At 43.7% G+C, this 22,869-nt stretch overlaps 1 protein-coding gene across 1 annotated transcript; it reads left to right on the top strand.

Annotated features, from left to right (window-relative positions):
* Positions 1–12,518: 12,518 nt before the first annotated feature.
* Positions 12,519–17,690, top strand: LOC138102918 (uncharacterized). The gene is made up of 2 exons (XM_069000709.1): positions 12,519–13,894; positions 14,682–17,690. Coding segments are annotated over exons 1-2 (1,209 nt in total). The 5' UTR covers positions 12,519–12,686; the 3' UTR covers positions 14,683–17,690.
* Positions 17,691–22,869: the final 5,179 nt, after the last annotated feature.

The raw sequence follows: 22,869 nt of genomic DNA, 5'->3' as shown, positions 1-22,869 counted from the left end.
CAAGCATAGTCCCGGAAGGGATGTCCTTGCTAAGGGGTGCTTACAGCTTCCTCTGTGACCTGATAGAACCTATCAGCTGGCCAGTTTGAATAAAGACAATTCTTTAAGCCACTTAAAATTGTGACCACCTCTGTGATACACACTTAAGAATAGACAAACTCCCCCCCTCCAAGCTCTCTCTCATTTCCGGTGCTGGGACAGGTGGCTGCCGGCCCGAGCGGAGGCCAGTGGGCCCGGCCCCTGCTCGGGCTGGGCCGGGCCGGGCCGAGCTTCAGGATGACCCCCCCCAGCAGGGCTGTGGGCAGCCAAAAGCCAAAGCAGCTCGGAACCCTTCCCCCCCGCCCCTCCCGCGGCCGAGATTTCAGCAAAAGCAGCACCGCTGTCCGGCAGAGGTCATGTGACCAACATCGATAAGACACATTCCAGCTGCAAGACCGAGGTGAGATTAACACTTTTACTGCTGTGAAGAGCTGAAAACCTGAGGGAAGAGAAAGAGGAGATGCTTAAAGCTGAAATTCTGTTGTGAAGCTATGATATATCAGAGTATCCCGTTGTAATTTCATGAAGATATGGGGGGTGGAGTGTTCAACTTGCAAGCAAAAGCACCTGCACTGAGATAGGCAGATGCTGACGCAGCTGTAATTTCATGAGAAGTTTGGACAGGGAGAGATGGACCAGATGAGGACTTTTGCTCCACACGGGAAAGGAGAAAACCTCAGTTCCTAGAGATGCTCCCAGAGATAGTCCTAAAGATGAAGATGAGGACGACCCTTTGCTCCCAGGGAAGGAGGAGGACCTCTGTTCTTAGAGATTAAATGCTCCCAGAGATGGGTGAAGAGAACTTTTGTTTCTGAATGGCTCAACCTTAAAATTGTACCCCAAAAAACTTCAAGAGTGGACCTTTGAAAGCAGTTGTGGGAAAAGCTGCAGGTCGGGGGGAAGGGACTCGCATCCGAGCAGAGAGACCTCTTCCTAAATGGACTGAACAAAGTTATTTGGAAGTGGGTGGCTGTCTCGTTGTGATACTGCTTTTCATAGCATGAGCAAGAAGAGACTTCTCTTTCTAAATGGACTGAACAAGGTTATTATGGAAGTGGTAAACAGACTGAACATCTTAAGGGTTGTCTTTTTTACATTGTCAGTGGGAGAAGGGAGGAAGGTGGGGGGAGGAGGAGAGTTCTGAAGGTATGGTATAATTTTTTTTTCCTCTTTTAGGTCTGTTAATAAACTTCTTTATATTCTTTCAAGTTTGGTGCCTGCTTTGCTTTTCTCCTAATTCTTATCTCACAGAAGATAAACAGTAATGAGTATTTTGGACCAAACCACTACAATATCACCACTGAACAAATACCATACACTGCTACTGAATTGGCTAAATTAAAAAAAGAGTACAGGCGGCTCCCCCACGAATCTAAGACGGAATATGTCTTCCGAGTGTCTCTCACTGGAGGAGACCAAATTCAATTAACTGAACAGGAGGCCAGTGGATACTGGGGACATGGAGTTTTCTTAGCAACAGGAGACAAACGTAACACATGGTCCCTGACTCAGCACGCAGCTTTCTGGGCCGGGGACTCAATCCTTTAGAAAGGGGAGACCCTTTAGCTATAGTTGGTACCCCCGAACAACTTCTAGAAAATGTCCACAAAGGTGCCTGTCTGCAAATGATACATGAAAGGAAATTAACTCCTGGATATGAATCCCCGATGCAATTACCTGTGAAGCCTGAACTGATGACCCCTTTAATTCAAGGCTTTCCAGAATCACTCAAACCTACAGCAATTGTCCTTCAAAAAACCATAGTGGCTGTAGGTCCCGTAGAGAGGCTGGATAGATTCCTTGGAAACTTGAGCGACTGAACTGGATCTACCGATCCTGGGTTTACTCCATACTCAACCCCCTCTCAGCCGCCAGGTTCACAGTCAAATTCACCTGCCGGTGATCGCAAAGTTTGGACATGGAGTGAGGTTGCAGAAGATCCGATTAATTATAGTAGAAAATATGGACCTATAAAACCCCAGAGGAAAACTCAGAAAAAACAAAGGGTGTGAGGTACATTAGAGCTCCTCATAGCGAATAGCCAGAGAATGTAAAACAGATCTCTAACCATCAGCATTGGTGGTTATTAGGTATCAAAAAGGGGGTCCCCAGAGATGTGATGGATGGCTTACCCCTTGATAAATTGAGTAAGGTAGTGTCTAACTGGCACTGCCAAAAACCCATTCTACCGAATCCGTCAGTTCAACCCAGTGCACCCCTCCTCCCTCAGAATCTGGGCGGTGAGCCAAAGCCAGTTCTCCCTCAAAGTCCGGGCAATGAGCATTGTGTTTTAAATGCCTTGGGAACAACAGAATCTATGAATGTGGCCTTAGTCAAGCTCACTTTGCCTGGAGAGGAAAACCAGCTTTCTATTAATATGGTGATTGGAGATATTCACACCAATTTATTAGGGATGAATGCCCTCGTTGGGAGGCAGTGGGAGGACTCAGAGGGTCTTTTGTGGTCTTTTGGCACGCCACGTTTTAACATCAGGCTGCTCCAAGCTGCACCCTCCCTACCATTCAGCAAAGTAACTAATGTGAAACAATACCCTCTCCCCCTGGGTGCCAAAGAGGGTATCAAACCAGTGATACAGGAGCTGCGAGAACAAGGAGTAATAGTTAATACTTGTCATACATGAAATCCCTATTTGTGCTTGGTCTTTGCATATTAAGTGCTTTAATTAATTAATTTTGAGTTAAAGATTTTTAAATTGAATGTTAAAATTAACCCATCAGCCCAGGAACAAAAATCAAGTTCCATTATCAGTGTTTTCAATTGTTCAAAGTAGTTTATTAAGAGAGTTGCACCCTTCCCAGTTAAAAATTCCCCAGTTAAAAATTCCCAACTTAATGCTCCCTTTTCAAACTTCAAACCACCTGTACACCATAAAAGTTATCTTTCCTGTGTTTACTGTATACCTTTACAAGTGTTTTAAGATGTGTTGGATGTATTTTCATACTTTTTTTAGGTGTTTTTACTTGTATATTGGTTCCAAGGCTAATTCCAAAAACCTCAGTTCTAACTTCCCCCCAGCTATTTTTAGCCCCATAGCCATTACCCTGTAGGCAAGCTCCATGGCAACCTGAATTTTAATGAAGGAATTCTAGCATCCTTATCTCAACTAATACCACCCCTCTGACAACGATGAGCCATTGGTCGACGGAGATGATCTGTCAAAGGGAAAGCACCAATCACTTTAAACCGAAGGGGCAGGCTGTGGGCGGACTGGGGTGGAGCAAAGGCACTATAAAACAATGAGAGACAGAGACACGCCCTGTCTCTCCCTGCAGGCTAGCTGTGGTGGACATCAGTGCTGGAAAAGCTCTACTCCTATTAAGGAGCCTTTAGTAATTTTTTGCTTTTGGACCAGCCAAAAGCCAGCCTAGCACTGCAAGTCCTTTTTCTCTACCTGAGGTCCAGTGCTGTCTCAGCCAGAAGGTCTAAAATCCCTGCGCTCCTGGGGCATACCATCTATCGAGCCATAGGATTCCAAATTTTTATATTTTTCTAATTTCTGTAATTTTTCCAATTTCTGTAATTTTTCCATTTTTCCATTTTCAATAAATTATTTTAACTTTTTATTTAACTAAGAGTTGTCTCATTTTTCACATACTCATTCTCCTTTCAATTCTCCTGTGTGGCCAGTGCGAAAGCCTAATGGGGAGGCTGACAATAGATTTTCACAGGCTAAATGCCAACACAGACCCTCTTACAGCAGCAGTCCCAAATCTGGCAGAATTAATAACATTGATTCAAGAAAAGGCTCATTCAATCATGGCAACTATAGATGTCAAAGACATGTTTTTTATGATACCTTTACAGCCAGAAGATATGGACTGTTTTGCTTTCACATGGGAAGGACAGCAATACACTTTCACTAGGCTTCCCCAAGGGTACAAACATTCCCCCACCCTGGCTCATCACACTTTAGCCCAAGAGTTAGAAAAAATACCCAAAGCTGACAATGTGACTGTTTATCAATACATTGATGATATCCTTGTGGGAGGAGATGAAATAGAAGAAGTGAGAGATACCCAACAGAAAATAATCTCCCACTTAAAAAGCCTTGATTTGCAAATTCCCTCAGAAAAAATCCAAAACCCTTCACATGAAGTGTAATTTTTGGGAATTTGGTGGAAAGGAGGTATGACATGTATACCACCTGATACCCTAACCTCTTTAGATCAGATTAAAATGCCTGAATCTAAAAAAGATCTCCAACATGCTTTAGGATTATCAGTAGGATTATTAGTGTTCTGGAGAAAACACATCCCAGATTTTTCCATAATTGCCAGACCTCTTTATAACTTGTTAAGAAAAGGGATAAAATAGGAATGGACTGCTTCTCAAGAAGAAGCATTGCAATTGTTGGTTTTTGAAGCAACAGCTCACCAAGCCCTGGGCCCTATTCATCCTACAGATCCTTTCCAGGTGGAATGGGGATTTGCCTCCTCAGGGTTGTCCGTACACATATGGCAGCGGGGTCCTGAGGGTCCAACGAGGCCTGTTGGTTTTTACTCCTGTGGCTTCAAAGATGCTGAAAAATGATACACTACCGGGGAGAAAGGATTGTTTGGGGTTAGCTTAACTCTCATAGAAGTGGAGAAGATTGCATGACAACAACCAATTGTTTTGAGGCCCTTTCAAAGTTATTAAGACAGTCTCTACGGGGACCCCCCCCCACCTGACGGGGTGGCCCAGAGGGCCTCAGTAAGAAAGTGGTATGCTCAGATTGAACATTATTGTAGCGTCTTCTCAATAACTGAAGGAGCTGTAAAAAATCTGGCAATCCAAGAGACTGAAAACTTGGGTAGCAGCCAAGACAAACCTGCCTCAGTCATTAAAGTAGCCCCTCCTTTTTCCCCTGAACAGTCAGCAAATTCTTGGTTTACGGATACTTCTGCCAAGCGAGAAGGAAAGGTGTCGAAATATAAGGCTGTAGCCCTCCACACTTCCTCAGGCGAACGAATTATCACAGAGGGGGAAGGCAGCACCCAAGTTGGCAAGCTGATAGCTGTTTGGAGTGTTTTCCAACGTGAGGCACAGAATACTTCTCTTGTCTGTATCTACACTGATTCCTATGCTGTGTTTAAGGGATGTACTGAGTGGCTTCCTTTTTGGCAGCAAAATGATTGGGAAGTTAACAGAATCCCAGTGTGGCAAAAGGGAAAGTGGCAAGAAATTCTAAATATTGCAAGTCAAGGGAATTTTGCCATGGGGTGGGTAGCCTCTCACCAGACAGATGGAAATCCAGCAGGAGAGTGGAACAATAAAGCTGATGAGTTAGCAAGACTAAGTCCTGTGAAAAAAAGATCAAATTACAGAAGACTGGGAGCACTTATTAGAATGGTTGCATGTAAAAAGACAACACACAGGTGCAAAAGATTTGTACAAAGAAGCCCTTGCTCGTGGTTGGCCTGTTACCAGAGAAATGTGTAAAACATGCATATCAGCCTGTGAACAATATTGCAGACGGCTGGAAAGACACCCTTTGGAAGATGACCCTCTGCATTTAAGAAAGGGTAAAGGCTTGTGGGATGTGTGGCAGGTAGATTATATTGCCCCCTTTAGAGAGTCAGGAGGTAAACACTTTGTGCTGGTAGGAGTAGAGATTATATCTGGGTTAGTCCAGGCCGATGCCTTTAAAAGAGCTACAGGAGATAATACTGTTAAAGCATTGCAGGGATGGTTTGGAACTTTCCCAAAACCACAAGAAATTCAATCTGATAATGGGTCTCACTTTACTGCCAAAGTTGTACAGGACTGGGCAAAAAGTGAAGGGATTAAATGGACTTTTCACACCCCTTACTACCCTCAAGCTAACGGCATTGTAGAAAGGACCAATGGTGTCTTGAAACGACTTTTGAAACCATAGGAGGGAAATTGGGATGTTCGGCTATGGGAAGCTGTGAAAGGTGTGAATGATAGATGGGGGGTAAAGGGGTGTCCCAAATTCACTGCCATTTGCCCAACAGCTCCAAGCATAATTCCCTCACTACAGGGACCAAATGATCCTAAAATCCTGCACACTACCCTGGACAACCTGTTTTGGTAGACCTCCCTACCGTAGGAGAAGTACCACTAGTGCTAAAAGCCCCTCTGAATAAATATGCATGGGTAGCCTCTGATGCCCTAGGGAGAGAGCATCGGATACATACACGCTGGATAATTCCCTCATTCTAATTTTCTGCCTCTTGGTGGCAGACTCTGTTGTGTTTACTTTTCACAGAGGAACTCCGAGGGACATGAAGACCACATAAACCATGATAAAACTAGTGATACTTTTTTGCATCCTACCACAACACCATGGCCAAAAACCAGCTGAGTGGCAATGGTCTGAAGCTACCATTAGGTACACTAGTGCTCTAGGATCCTATCCCAAAGATCGTTGCCCGAACCTAGCGACTGTAGTACTGCACGACTCTGAGGTATAGCGTCCAAGTGAATGGGGATGAGACTTGAAGGATTGGACTAGAATCCTAAATGGAACAATTGGTGAAGAAATTAAGGTAGGATGCAGAAAAGTAGAAGGATCTCTTTACGAGAAAGCTTCCACCATTGCAATCGCCGGAAATTTTCTAAAACCAGATGGGAAAAGCAATTTGCACCCCAACATTACGGCCAAACTCTGCCCTACAACAAGGTGGATATGTGACAAACAAACCCCCTTCGTCCTGTGTTGTCATCAGAAGAATGTCGGGACAAGAATAATGTTTTCCCTCCCTTTATGGTAACCCGAGGTGATGATGTTACAATACGATACAGATTAATTGCTGCATTTTTTACCAAACCTATACACAGTTATAGCATTGGACCTCACGGCTGTGTTTTGTTTTGTGAAATTCAAAATCAAGATTGTTGGCTAAACTTAACTGCTGTACAATTTTTCCATAAAGTCATGTGTGGTAAAAACAATACAAAATACTGGGGGGAACTTGAAGTCGATGTTGCAATACCTAACACCCAACCACCAGTTATGCTAAGCCTGAGAATTTTTGAAATTGGACCACATATATAATCAGGAAAACAGGCCAACAACAAATATTGCTTAATCCGGCATGGTCCCTTAAACAAGTCAAATTGCTGATACAAAACAATGTCTCAGAAATTCAGCCAGCTTGTTCACCTTTTCTGCAAACTTCCTTTGAGGGGTGGACAACCTGGTTGCAAAAGCGGAACCCTTCTAAGAAACGAACGCAAAGACACATAACCGGTGTTGTGGGAACAGGATTGGGAATCTTAAATAGTATTGATTCAGAAGTACTAATGAATAAATTGGCTGCCACAACTAGAGATTTGACTAAATTACAACAACCACTGCAGTCGTCCTTATTAGCCTTGGGAATCCATCAGTGGTTGTTATCAAACATATTACCAAATTGGGAAAAGGTAAATGTGAATGACCACAAATTGATAATTGACGCACTTGGTGCTACACAAAAAAACATTTCTTTGGCTCTCAGCTGCATCCAGGCTCAATTGTGGATGCAGTCAGTTGCTGCCTTAATTATAAGAGAAGGCGAAGAAGGCATTTTTCCTACTGAAATTCGGAAAATAATCTGGGGCAGTGCCACTGATTTTGAAAGAGAATTCCAATCCTGGTGGAACTTAGTGAATTTTACCTACAATCTCATCACAAACACAGCCACAGCCTTTGTACTAACCATATGTAATACTTCAGTGCATTCGATATTCCCTATCATTGCATTAGGGCTGAATCATGATGGAGTTATTCTCTATCCTTTCGAGCACAGAGAATGGGCCCGTCAAATTGGTGAGAAGTGGCAAACCGTTAATTTGGAAACTTGTATTGTCCGAGAACAACAAGGGTTCATCTGTGAAAGTAATGCAATTAGACCTCAAGACATTTGTTTAGACACAGAACAAAATATCTGTCATTTTGAAATTAATCCTAAAAAGATTCCTGAAACGGTGCTTGTGTATATAGGCAATGGATGTACATGCTTAAGAACAGCTTGTGATAAGGTATGTATAGAAAATTTAGTAGTAGATACTAAAAATCATTCAAATTTTTGTGTTTGTAACTTTACTAAAATCACAGGATGCGATTTCGCTTATTTAGCCCCAGTTACTTATCACCTTTTACAGTCCAAGTACACATTGATTCACCAACTATTGCCTACCCCCATTGGGATGAACCTTACTTTGGTAAAGCAATTGTTGCTTCACCAAGATTTAATCGAAATTTTGGAAAAGATTAAAAATTACATGTGTATTTTGATTAAAAATCATTTATTCCTTCTTTTTCCTTCCCTTTTTTCTTTTCTTTCTCTTTTCTTCTTTTCTCTGTTTTCTGAGATATGCTACCAACATTGACAAATCCTGAAGACTTTGCGACAACACTACGAAATCGTGCTGATAGAGCTCTCCTGATGACAATCATGAGTCACAGGGTGGTGTAAGAGACGGTCCGAAAATCCCTCATCTGCCTCACAATCATTGCCAAGGACAGAGACTGAACACAGGAGTCCTGGCCTGGCTGAGGTGGGATGTCTGCCAAGTGTTGCCTGCAGGTGCGCCCGCTGGGAACTGGTATGCATTCCTGAGGAAAATTAGTGCAGGTCACAGTGGACTGCGCCATTCTTGCTGCCCAGGCAGGAAGGACTGCGCTGAAGCAAAAAGGAATTACCTGTCCTGTACACGTCCTGTACCCATTTCCCAAAGCAACGGGCCTCATAACTATGGCTGTAGATTTCCCCACTTCTTGGCCAGTTGCCCCTCACTTCTGTAAAGGACTATAAAGGTGTTACAAAAAGGATAGGATATTGGATTTTAGAAGTAGTAAGGCTAAGGCTCTGCTAGGCTGTAAGGCCTCAGGTGTAGAAATAGTTCTCTGAGGAAACAGGAATGGAATGTACTGGGTGGGGAGGTTAGGAATAGTGAATTAGCTGGGCATGGTGAACCCGTTAGTGAATTAGCTGGGCATGGTGAACCTGTCTAAAAGTAAATTGTTCTGGGTTGATATATGTTGCATGCAAGGGGGATTTCAGTGGTAGGAGCTCGTTGAGCATTATCTAAGACTAGACAACCATAAAGATATATGGCTTAGGGTATGATTATCAATTGTTAATCCTTGTGATGTATGTTTTACTTTGAAGATTAAATCTTGTATGTGTGCCAATGTTTGAAACTGTATAAAGAGCTGAGTGAAACGATAGGCCTTTGGGAAGCCTGATTTGGGACACTAGTCCCCAGGTCCCCGGGCCCTGAATAAAGCACCGCATGAACTGACTCTCTGTTGGTTTGTGTTTGTGGTCGGTGGGCAACAGTTTTCTGGCGACCGCGGCAGGACTCCGGGGGTCGTAGGGGCGGTTCGCGGGGTGATCTGCTCCGTGCCGGCACCAGGTGATTTCTGGGGAGACATCAGCCCGTGCCCGACCCCGCGTCCGACGGACAACCGTGAGGTAAGCCCACAAGGTGCTTTATTCCTTTTAAACCGGTGGTGGTAGCCTGCCCGGTAAGACGAGTCTCTACTCGCAGGGTTGGGGCATTGGTTTGGATTATAAAGCCTAGGCGCTGGCCGTCAGACAGAGCGAAAGCTTTGCAGAGCCAGCCCTTGCTTCTCGCGGCGACGAGATAAGCAAGGAGGGAATTGGACATTGTGGTAATTAGTATTGGTATTAATCTGTGTGTTACTGTGTGTGTGTGTTATTGTGTGGTTGCATATCTCTGGAATGATGCCGTTGCGGGTGTTTCGGGCTTTGTCAAGTTCAGACAAGGATATTCCGGAGGATTCTCCCCTCGGGTGTTTGCTAAGTCATTGGAAGGAGGGTAAATTGGGACGGGAGCTGTGGAAAAGAGAATTGATTGATTATTGTAATAAGGTATGGCCTGAATATGAAACTGGGGGGATGCAGTGGCCGTGGAATGGCACTATTAATTCTGAAATTATAACCCCCATGATGCGGTACCTACGGGAAAATGAGAAGTGGGATGAGATACCCTATTTGGATTTGTTCTATCAGCTAATAGGAAAAAAGGATTGGCAGAGGAAATGTGGAATGATGGTGTTAGAAACGGAACCAGAAGAATGCGTGGGTTGTAAAGAGCGAAGGGTACGGTTCTCTGAGCCTGAGGAGGATGTGTCTTTGTTGGTATCACCATCCGACCCAATCAACCTCCCCCTCCCGGACTCAGATTCTTCGGAAGAGGAATCTGACTCCGAGGAAGGAGAGAGGGAACGATCCCGAACTCCCGAACCCAGGGAGAGAGGGAGGGAACAATCCCGAACTCCGCTCTCCCAGCGTACTCGCAGAGGGCGTCTGGACAGGGGAAAAAGCGCTTCTCGAGCACATCTAATGGCCCCATTGCGAGAAGCAGTTGGACCAACAGGGGATCGGGTCAGAGTGAAAGTTCCGTTTTCCCCCAATGATTTAATAATTTGGAAGCAATCTGCGGGAGCTTATAGAGAAAATCCTGAAAAGGTGGCTCGGGTGGTGAAAATGGTAATAAAGACACAGAATCCGGACTGGAATGACCTACAGGTGTTGCTAGATTCGATAATGGATTCTACGGAAAAGGAGATGGTATTTAAAGCTATGTCTAATCGGGCAAGGGACATGATTCAGTTGCAAGCACCAGCACTACAAGGAATAGGGAATGTGAATGAAATAGTACCAAGGGAAGATCCAGAATGGAACCCTAATTTGGCAGAAGAGTATCATAGGTTGCAGGTTTATCAGGAGCTGTTGGTGGAAGGAATTCAGAGGGGAATCCCAAAGACTTTAAATTGGTCTAAGTTGTATGCGGTAAGACAGGATAAGGCAGAGTCACCATCTGCGTTCTTGGAGAGGCTGAAAGAAATAGCACGGAGGTATACAGACTTAGACGTGGAATCGGAGGCAGGAAAACTACAAATGGCCTTGATATTTATGGGACAGTCACAGGAGGATATTAGGAGGAAGCTACAAAAGCTAGAAGGGAATGACACTCGGGACTTGGAGAAAATGCTTGAAGTAGCGTGGAAAGTGTATAATAATAGAGAGAAAGAGGCAGTGAAGAAGCAACAAGCAAGCATGTTGGCAGTGTTACAACAGGCAAGTCAGATGAATGTGAGAGGCCGGGGGAGGGGACGAGGCAGAGGAAACGGGGGCATGGGAAGAGGTGGTTTCGGAGGTTTTGTGAATCAGAATGTAGGGAACCAGATGATGGGTAGGGGTAGAGGTAAATTGGGGCCCAATCAGTGCGCCCGATGCTTCGCCGAAGGTCATTGGAAGAATGAGTGCCCCCTCAATTTGGGGATGGGGACACCGATGAGTAACTTTTCAGGAAGGAATCCCATGAATCAGGGAATGAATGCGAATGATGGGTTAAACCCTTTCGCGCCAGGACCACAAGGTGTCGCTCAAGCCTTTATGATGGGGAACTATCAAAATCAGAGCTGACTAGATAAAGATCTAAAAGTGGTCCTGGAAGTTGACGGGGGGCCCAGGGAATTTAGGGTAGATACAGGAGCCACTTTCTCTGCAGTCAATGAACAAATAAGACCGTTAAGTGATTCAGTTGTGAAAGTAGTAGGGGTGTCGGGGGAGGTGGTGGAGAGGTCATTCTTGCGGCCACTGGAAATCAAATTTGGAAACAAAGAATTGGATCACCAGTTTTTATATATGCCAAGCAGCCCGGAATGCTTGTTGGGGCGAGATTTATTATCGGCACTGGATGCAAAAATCATATTCGAGAAAGGGCGTGCTAAACTAAAAATCCCGGAGGGGAATCTGGCAAAACTTTTTGTGATTAAAGAGACAAAGACAGAGGAGATACCCCAGGAAATAGAGCAGGCAGTAGTCCCGTGGGTATGGGAAACAGGGACCCCGGGCAGATCCAGAGTAGCCGTTCCTGTAAAAATTGAATTAAAGGAAGGGGCACACCCGGTAAGAGTCCGACAGTACCCTATTAGTTTGGAAGCCAGGAAAGGAATTGCCCCAATGATCACGCAATTTATAGCATTAGGGATTTTACAAGAATGCGAATCGGAATTTAATACTCCAATCTTTCCGGTAAGGAAACCAAATGGGAAATACAGGTTGGTGCAGGACCTGAGAGCAGTAAATGCAATTGCCAAAGATATACACCCGGTGGTGGCCAATCCATATACATTGTTAACATCGATTTCTGAGAATTTTCAGTGGTTCACAGTAATTGATCTAAAAGACGCCTTCTTCTGCATCCCACTGGCCCCTGAGAGTCGATACATTTTCGCCTTTGAATGGGAAAGCCCAGACACTCGCCGCAAGCGACAGTTAACATGGACCAGGTTGCCACAAGGATTTAAGTGTTCACCCACCATTTTTGGAAACCAGCTAGCAAAGGAGTTAGAGGAATGGAAAACTACCAAGGTAAAAGAGTCTCCTTTTTCTTATGTTGTTTTACAATATGTGGATGACATACTCCTGGGAACAGAGGAACGGGGACTGTGCTCAAAGTTAACAATTGAACTATTAAACATGTTGGGTCAGGCAGGATACCGAGTATCCAAGGAAAAAGCGCAGCTGGTGCGACAGAAGGTAATTTATCTGGGATGTGAAATATCACAAGGAGTCAGGAGAATAGGGGTGAATCGCATTCAAGCCATCTGTGCAATCCCTGTACCACGAAATAATCAGGAATTAAGATCTTTCCTAGGAATGGTCGGCTGGTGTCGCCTGTGGATTCCGAATTTCGGACTCATGGCCAAACCACTGTACGAAACAATCAAGGAACCCGAATTCAAGTGGGGTAAGACACAGCACAAGGCCTTCCAGGAATTAAAGCAAGCACTCAAAGAGGCCCCCGCCCTGGGTCTGCCTGACTTGACAAAAGACTTTCAATTGTATGTGCATGAAAGGCAGAGATTAGCTTTAGGAGTACTCACACAGCGATTGGGGTCATGGAAGAGGCCCATGGGGTACTTCTCGAAACAGCTGGACATGGTGAGCGGAGGGTGGCCAGGGTGCTTGCGAGCAGTGGCTGCTACGGTAATCCTAATTCAGGAGGCACGGAAACTGACACTGGGAAAACACATCACGGTATATGTACCTCACATGGTCATAGCCGTCTTGGAACAAAAAGGGGGGCATTGGCTCTCCTCCAGCAGAATGATGCAGTACCAGGCTCAGTTGCGGGAACAAGATGATGTTGAATTAAAAATAACCAACCATCTCAATCCAGCAGAATTCCTCAGGTCCACCCAAGAGGAAGGAGAACTGGAGCATGACTGCGTGGAGGTGATCGAACAAGTGTATGCCAGCCGTGAAGATCTGAAAGATGTCCCGATGGCAGATCCCGATGTGGAGCTGTTCACGGACGGATCCAGTTTTATGGAGCATGGAACCAGGTATGCAGGGTATGCCGTGGTGACACTCCAAGAAATAGTGGAAGCTAAAGCACTGCCCCCGGAAACTTCAGCGCAAAAAGCAGAAGTATGGGCGTTGGTAAGGGCATTGGTCCTTAGTAGAGACAGGAAAGTGAACATTTGGACTGATTCAAAGTATGCATTTGGTGTGGTTCACATCCATGGGGCTTTGTGGAAAGAAAGAGGACTTTTGACCTCTCAAGGCTCACAGATCAAACATAAGGAAGTAATAATTCAGTTGTTGGAAGCTGTACATTTACCTACAGCAGTAGCGATCATGCATGTCCGAGGTCATCAAGCAGACTCCGGGAAAGAATTTCAGGGGAATCGGATGGCAGATGAAGCTGCAAAAAGGGCAGCCAGATTGGTCTGGACTCAAATGGCTCTGATACCGACAAGAGAAAATCCCGCTGCACCTTATTTAGAAGAGAAACCGTGCTACTCTCCGGAGGATGAACGGTTAGCCCAATTCACTGGAGCAAGAAGGAATGTTGTAGGATGGTATGTAACACCGGTCGGACAAGTTATACTGCCAGTAGGATTGATGAAAGTAGTCATGGAAACTGAACATAACAAACTCCACTGTGGTGCAGAAGCATTGGTAGAATATCTAAAGAAAATAGTACTCTCTAATTCGATGATAACAATGGCCAAAAGAATAAATGCCACCTGCCCGATTTGCATTAAAAATAACCCGTTGGTTAGAAGACAGGTCCAAATGGGGAAAATACGTGTAGGACCACAACCAGGGGATTATTGGCAAATAGATTTTTCCGAGTTACCAAAATCTCAGGCATACAAGTACTTACTAGTTTATGTGTGCACCTTTTCGGGATGGCCCGAAGCTTTCCCTTGCAGGACGAACCAGGCCAAGGAGGTAGTGAAAACCCTTCTCAAGGAAATTATTCCAAGGTTTGGGGTTCCTTTAGGAATATCATCAGATAGAGGACCACATTTTACTGCAGGGATCGTGCAGGAAGTTTCTACTATTCTGGGAATTCAGTGGCACTTACACACCCCCTGGAGACCTCAATCTAGTGGTCAGGTGGAACGAATGAATCAAACTCTGAAAAATCAAATTAAAAAGATTTGTCAAGAAGCTAAAATACCGTGGCCCCAAGCATTGCCTCTAGCCCTTCTGAGGATTAGGATTAAGCCACGAGAAAGGATAGGGGTAAGTCCGTATGAAATTTTGTACGGCAAACCATATCATGCTGTAACCTATCAAGGGGACCCACATGTAATCGGGGATCAGATGATTGTAAATTATGTTTTGTCTTTAAATAAGACCCTTGCAGCACTGAGATCCACGCTGGAGTGGAATCGACCGTTACCTCTGGATACTCCTGCTCACGATATTCACCCAGGAGATCAAGTTTACGTGAAGAACTGGTCGGTGGAGCCTCTGAAGGAAACATGGGACGGCCCCCATCAAGTGATAATGACAACTTACACCGCCGTCAAGGTCAACGGGATCAACAGCTGGATCCATTACACACGGGTCAAAAAGGTCCCCTCCCGATGGTCGGTGGAACCCCTATCTCCCACCAGAATGGTGTTCAAAGCCAAAAATTAATGCTGTTGTTGTTACTCTTGAGTAAAATAATAATTGTTGAAACCTTTGTTAAAATCACAATACCTGAATCGAGGGTGTGGGTACCGGAGAATTCAAATGTAAATCTTACATGTTTGTTTGTCGATGATCAGGGAGCTGGATGGGACAGAGTCAGGGCACAATGGAAATGGATCACCAAGGATCAAATTCCAGATAAAGGAGTAGAAACGGTCTGGGATGAGAAGCAGCAAAAAGGTAGGATTACCCTGCAGATATCCAATATAACAAAGGCCAGAACAGGAAAATACGCTTGTGTGGTTTGGATAAAAGGGAGTTATGATTATGGATTCGTAAATCTTGACATTTTAAATATCTCCCAAACAGAATCGGAAAATAAGGTCCAGGTGAATCTCCCAAATGGGAAAGTAGATATGTGGGACGGACCTCCCCTCAGAATAAAATGTACTCATAGATTTAAGACAGGGTGTCAGAAACAGATTAGAATGAAATGGTGGAAATGGAACACGACACAGGGAATGTGGAATCCACAGGTACAAGGGACAAGTTGGCGGACGCTGGGAAATGGGAGCAGAGGATGGTTGAATATAACGAACTCAGAGATTGGTAGATCGGAGGGTAAATACCTTTGTGTTATCATTTGTGGTAATAGTGGAGGTTATGGGGTCAGGAAGGTAGAAGTGGTATTACAACAGGATCGAGGAATCAAGCCTGAACAGGAAATATATAACGCAAAGGAAGGGCAGGATTTGGTTTTAAGATGTAGGATACCAACCGAAAGCTACACTGAGTATGAATGGTGGTTTGGAGGACAAAGCTTGGTGGCTCAAGGGAAATATCAAATTAGAAGAAAACCCCAAGAAATAGTGTTAGTAATTAAAGAGGTCCTAGAACAGCAAGATAATGGACAATACTGGTGTTGGGTTGCTCGAGATGATTGGTGGGCAACCGGGATGATTAGTGTTTATGTTGAAAGAACAAGGGTGACTCGGCAGGTACCAGAGGATGAAATCCAAACCAAACCAGAGAATCTGATTGTGGGTTTAATTAGGGATTTTGGGCAAACACAAAATGTATCAGCAATCACTGCATGTCTGCCTTTGCCCCATGCGGCAGGAGATCCTATACCATGGGGAATTATACCAGCTCCAGACATGCCTGCATCTAATCGAACAGTTACCTTAAGTTGTACCAAGGAGACTAGGATCCGAACTAAATTGGTTAATCAGACAAATGTGATAAGGAGGAAAACCCCGAGGACCCGAGCAGATTGTTACAAGCTTCCGAATGCTGTATTTACCAGAATCGGAAGATTCCAGGGAGTAGGATGGTGTGAATACGATGAGAGGCAAACACGAGAAGTCCCGGCAACTGAACAATATTTTGAAATAATATGCCAGAATGTTACAAACACAACTACCATGGAACAATGGCAGACAATCTGGGGACCTAGTTTGTTGGAAACTTATAGTTATATAGGAACAGTTCAATGGTGTATTCATTGGAAGGGACGGAAAAATCAAACTTACTCAAAGACCTATCAAGGACAGGATAGTTGGAGGAAAGATGCACCTAGGATGACCGATTGGAATTGCACTGAGGTCTTCACTTGTGACAGCCCAAGTGAGTCTGTGAGTCTACTGCCGGTAAAGGTACTTTTGAGATTTGGCTGTGAATATAGGGGATATAACCACACGATAAAAGACAAAAATACAGAAGGAGAGTTAAACTGTAAAACTACATCAATCCGAGCTCCAGGAAATTTAGTTTGGGTAATGGGTCATGGACATTGGACCACTCATATGCCGGTAGATGGTCCAACTACACAAATTACTTTAGGAGTTCCAACTCTTTGTCCTTTCTGGAAATCGACAAAATTGACGGCCTCAGAAATACAAATAAGACATAAGCGAGATATAAGTCAGGAAATTGGGGACATAGGGTTAGAAGAAGGGGAAGATTGGCATGAACCTTCTTCAGGAATTAAATTTGGGTGGGTATTAGAATCTCTCTTTGCACAAATATCGTCATATCGAAACAGGGAAATGTTGTACAAATTGTTGGGACAAACAGAAAGGTTAGCGGCTGTGACTAAGAAGGGATTCAAGGACTTAAATCTGCAGTTACAAGCTACGTCTAGAATGACAATTCAAAATCGGATGGCTCTAGATATGATATTGTTGAAGGAGCATGGCGTATGTGGATATCTGCATGGTAGAGACGACCATTGCTGCATTCACATCCCGAATGTTACACAAGAAGTAGAAAAAGATATAAGTCAATTAGAACGGATTGAAGGAAAGGTGAATGATATTCAGAAAGAGGCAGAACACAATTGGGTTGGAGAACTGTTCAGCTCCCTGGGAATTCGGATGTCCGGATGGATATCCTCAATTGTACAATATGGAATCATGATTGTTATAATCATTTTAGTTGCCTTAATAGTATATAAGTGTCTTTTAGGAATGATTGTCAAAGAAGGTCAACATACTCGGCGAATAATGAAGGCGATAATGCGAAGAGAAGTCCTGGCAGAACCAGCCGTTCCACCTCCTGCTTATCGCGAAACAGCGACATAAATTGTTGAGCATCCTTGCGAACCCAGAAGAAGCTCGAAGGATGCTCAAAAGGGGGGACTTGTTACAAAAAGGATAGGATATTGGATTTTAGAAGTAGTAAGGCTAAGGCTCTGCTAGGCTGTAAGGCCTCAGGTGTAGAAATAGTTCTCTGAGGAAACAGGAATGGAATGTACTGGGTGGGGAGGTTAGGAATAGTGAATTAGCTGGGCATGGTGAACCCGTTAGTGAATTAGCTGGGCATGGTGAACCTGTCTAAAAGTAAATTGTTCTGGGTTGATATATGTTGCATGCAAGGGGGATTTCAGTGGTAGGAGCTCGTTGAGCATTATCTAAGACTAGACAACCATAAAGATATATGGCTTAGGGTATGATTATCAATTGTTAATCCTTGTGATGTATGTTTTACTTTGAAGATTAAATCTTGTATGTGTGCCAATGTTTGAAACTGTATAAAGAGCTGAGTGAAACGATAGGCCTTTGGGAAGCCTGATTTGGGACACTAGTCCCCAGGTCCCCGGGCCCTGAATAAAGCACCGCATAAACTGACTCTCTGTTGGTTTGTGTTTGTGGTCGGTGGGCAACAAAGGGACTTTCTAAAATAACTGAGACGAGATCTCCCCACGGAAAGAAGACGAATCTATTGGCAGAAGACCACGAGGACTTCATCTCATCCATTGGTAGCTATCACCCCTCCTTTCTTCCTTTCTACTCTTTTATTTTGTTTTTCTTTATCTCTCTCTCTCTTTCTCTCCTCTATCGCATTACCATGTTGTGGGCACTTAATAAAGGTGCACTGTTCTGATTAAAACTGAAATCCCTTGTGTCCTTTTGCACTCTGAGATCAATAAACGAACCATCACGACCCTCGCTTGTATTAGCGGATCGTGACACTGGGGAAAAAAGCATAATCTCTCTGAGGGCTCTCAGGAATCTGGAAATTTGGATTTGACTAAAAACTATGATGCGATGCAAACAAAAATCAATTATTCAAACTTTATCAAATGTGTTCTGAGAATCTATCAGATATGTTTTGCTACACTATTACAGTGTTCAGTGTAATCACCTATCATGACCCAATTCACAGACCAGAGCACTGCAAACCACTCATGCAAACTGTCAATCCCCAAAAAGGGTAATCAGTAGGAATCATAATTGCTAACTGCTCAGACTACATACAAAGAAACACACACTTTTGTCTGCAAAGCTTTAACTTTCTTTAACAGTATTATCATTGTAATAACTCTACTTATCTTTCAATTTTAGATCTAATTTTTTTCCCACAATAACTAAAATTACTACTCACATTTCCCTAACATAGCTAAACTTTAAGGTCAGTCTTCCTCTCAAAGATTTTTTTTCTAGTCTTTTTTTCTGCTGTTCCCATTTGTACTAGTTTGAAAACAAAGCAGTGGGAGATTACAAGTCAGTATTACAACGTAATAGGGAAAGTAAAATAAATGCAATAGTACTGATGCCTTTTCCTGGTCTTAAAATCAAGAGTCAAACACGGTTAGAAGGAAAAAAGGGATTTTACCTTGGTATTTATTTTAAGGACCCTTAGGCGCACATGTCCAGGTCAAATGCACCGAAATGCACACCGCAAAATGCCCTCCCCAAAAGATCTGGTATAACATTATAGGTTTTACTAATTAGCATATCTATCAAAAATTCCCCAATGAGAGGCTCGAGTGAGCCCCCCTCCCCAAGGAACCTTCCCCTGCATGGTTCTATCTTAGTTTACAGAATGTGTTCCGGAGAGGACCTTGGGGTCTGGGGCACACTATCCTCTACCTACAAAGCTTCTAAAATGTTTAGTCTCTCAGCTTGACAAACAAGTCTAAGAATGTAGACAAAAAGCACTAAGAATACAGAAGTTGTAAAAGAGGTTGTAGCGGGTTTGGTTTGTAACCGGGCGGAAACACCAATTTAGTGTAGTGGTTTGGCCCAAAATACTCATTACTGTTTATCTTCTGTGAGATAAGAATTAGGAGAAAAGCAAAGCAGGCACCAATTTTGAAAGAATATAAAGAAGTTTATTAACAGACCTAAAAAAAGGAAAAAAATATTATACTACACCTTCAGAACTCTTCTCCTCCCCCCACCTTCCTCCCTTCTCCCACTGACAATGTAAAAAGACAACCCGTGAGATGTTCAGTCTATTTACCACTTCCATAATAACCTTGTTCAGTCCATTTAGAAAGAGAAGTCTCTTCTTGCTCATGCTATGAAAACATTATCACAACGAGACAGCCACCCACTTCCAAATAACTTTGTTCAGTCCATTTAGGAAGAGGTCTCTCTGCTCGGATGCGAGTCCCTTCCCCCGACTTGCAGCTTTTCCCACAACTGCTTTCGAAGGTCCACTCTTGAAGTTTTTTGGGGTACAATTTTAAGGTTGAGCCGTTCAGAAACAAAAGTTCTCTTCACCCATCTCTGGGAGCATTTAATCTCTAAGAACAGAGGCCCTCCTCCTTCCCTGGGAGCAAAGGGTCATCCTCATCTTCATCTTTAGGACTATCTCTGTGAGCATCTCTAGGAACTGAGGTTTTCTCCTTTCCCATTTGGAGCAAAAGTCCTCATCTGGTCCATCTCTCCCTGTCCAAACTTCTCATGAAATTACAGCTGCGTCAGCATCTGCCTATCTCAGTGCAGGTGCTTTTGCTTACAAGTTGAACACTCCACCCTCCATATCTTCATGAAATTACAACAGGATACTCTGATATATCATAGCTTCACAACAGACTTTCAGCTTTAAGCATCTCCTTTTTCTCTTCCCTCAGGTTTTCAGCTCTTCACAGCAATAAAAGGGTTAATCTCACCTCGGTCTTGCAGCTGGAATGTGGCTTATCGCAGTGGAGAGGGGGGGAGAGCAGAGCCACTCCGGCTGCCCACAGCCCTGCTGTGGGGCGGGATTCCGCGGGTGGAACAGGGCACATCAGCTCCAGGATGGCCGTGGCCCAGCCCAGCCTGGCCCAAGCAGGGCCCGGGCCGGGTCCACTGGCCCCCGCACGGGGCCTGCAGCCACCTGTCCCAGCACCGGAAACAAGAGAGAGTGATGTAGGGGTGGTTAGTCTATTCTTAAGTGTGCATCACAGAGGCGGTCACAACTTTAAGTGGCTTAAAGAATTGTCCATATTCAAACTGGCCAGCTGATAGGTTCTATCAGGTCACAGAGGAAGCAGTAAGCACCCCTTTGCAAGGACATCACTTCCGGGACTATGCTTGCTAACCTATGACAGAGGTATAGCAGGGATATAAAAGAAAAGGCAAAAAAGTCTTCATGGCATCAGTACAAGAACACTAACAGAGTCAGGATACAACCTGACATCCTGTTAGTCGGGGTGGTGGTAGCAGTCCAGATGAATTGGTCCTGTTGAAGCGGCAATCCTGTAGAATGGTCTGGTCTTCACCTGAAGGTCCGGTGGTAGCTCTTGTCCTCTGGGAATCCAGTAGGAAAGGGCTACTTGTGCTGTTCGAAACCCCAGATTATATCCAGGTGGGAATGCTTGGCTCCTCCCCCCTGGGCAGAGCATCTCACAATGGGATGATGTAATTCTATGGCTTGATAGCCCATTAAACAGAGATAGGCCCTGGAGGGAGTTATCAGGGATGAGTCATGGTAGGAGATAACAAGCACTGCCCCACCTGCTCTAACAGCTTGAGAAGATGATAATAGAATACATACTATTGGTTGCATCTTACATTGTAACCTAGGTCACAATTGAAGGACATTTTTGCTATTGTTTTACTATATATTCCTCTTTAAAATGGAGTTTAACATTAATAATTCACTTTACTCAGACCAAACTCCCAAGCATCCACAAATTCAGAATTTGATCATATTTTACATTTTCTGTTTCAGATTCTTTGGTAGCATTGAACGAACTGGAAACAATAGTGATGTTATCCATTACCAACTCTTTGCTTAGGAAGTATTGCCTGCAGTATTGACCTTCATACTACAAAGACCCATTTGATCCACAAAACTTAACATTACATTGTCATTGTTCTTAAGGTGGGTGTTTGTTTTTGATTTGTTTGTGTTTTTTTTTTTTTAACTGTGACTTAACAAATGAAAATATTCTTTCAAACCCACTGATTTTGTTCAGACCATAATTTTGCACTCTGGATAGATTTTACATCTTTTCAAGGGTAAATTCTACAACCTGTCATGACATAATTTTGTCTGAAATTCACCTGTTTTTATCAGCTCACATTTCTAAAGGTAGTATGGATTTTGTAAATCTTTTTTCATGGAGCTTATGGCCCTTCTGCTCTTTTCTTGTAATTCTTTTTAAAGATTATATTTGCCCACAAAAACCCCAAAAGTATTTATGCTGCAATCATTGAACCATTCAGAACCTTCATCTATCTTCAGACAGTAACATCTACATTTTGATCAGTTTAAGTGTTCTTCACTGTCTTGGAGTGACTTTATGATGCTGTATCCCCTATCACTGCTCTATGCCCAGAAATTAATTTTGTGCCTTTCTGTGCCTTTAAACTGAGACTGAGAGGGGGGAGAGGAAAAAAAAAACGAGCGAACTTTTCAAAACAGTTGTTCAAGGACACAGATACACACTCCTCTGCATCCTGCTGCAGCAGCAAGAGCAGAAGCACCACCCTTCTTGCTTTTCAGCCAGTTTTCCACTCCTTTTCTCCGGAGGAAGACAGAGAGTTGAACTTTGTTTTCCTGGGACTTCGGTTTTTCCCTTCTTCTCTTCTAAACTGTTTCAACATCAGAACACACCAGGAGAATTTTCCACCAAGGCCCCGGAGGTGGGCCCACACCGACCCAGTTCCGAGGAGGAGAGAGACCACACCTACAGAAAGACTCTGAAATCTTCCTGGGTTTCTCTCCACAGCGAGAGGTTTTATTATTTAGCATTATTATCCTTTTCCTGTGTGTTTGTTAAATAAATAGTTTTTATCTCTTTCACTTTCCTCCAAAGAAAATTTTTTTCCTGAACCTGGTAAGAGAAGGGTGGTTTTAACCTGCCTTCTATCAGAGGATATATTCCTCCAAATTTGTCCAAACCAGCACGCTCACTCCTCCATTCTTCCCAGAAGAATCAATATGCCTAGTAGGGCACTTTTAGGAAGAATTTTAAGAGTTTGGCAGTTACTTGTTTTGCAATACTTTCTAGTAGCCCAAACTGGCAATTAAGTCACACTGCAATAAGCATGCTCAGCAAGAGACACCATCGCCCAAGAAAATTGACTGTGTCAATCTATTTTGGTATATTTTAAAATAGGTCATTAGTATCCCAAATTTTAAGATTTGGCTCCGTATCCCACTTTATGCACTTGTATTTGATTCCAAA

The sequence above is a fragment of the Aphelocoma coerulescens genome (genome assembly GCF_041296385.1).
Source record: "Aphelocoma coerulescens isolate FSJ_1873_10779 chromosome W unlocalized genomic scaffold, UR_Acoe_1.0 ChrW_unloc_scaf_5, whole genome shotgun sequence".
Lineage (NCBI taxonomy): Eukaryota > Metazoa > Chordata > Aves > Passeriformes > Corvidae > Aphelocoma > Aphelocoma coerulescens.
Note: the sequence above shows the minus strand (reverse complement) of the source record. Positions and strands in the feature narration are given on the sequence as shown.

What these genes read in the sequence shown, in the direction of transcription:
- LOC138102918 (XM_069000709.1), top strand. Translation starts at nt 12,687, where the DNA reads ATGGTCGGCTGGTGTCGCCTGTGGATTCCGAATTTCGGACTCATGGCC.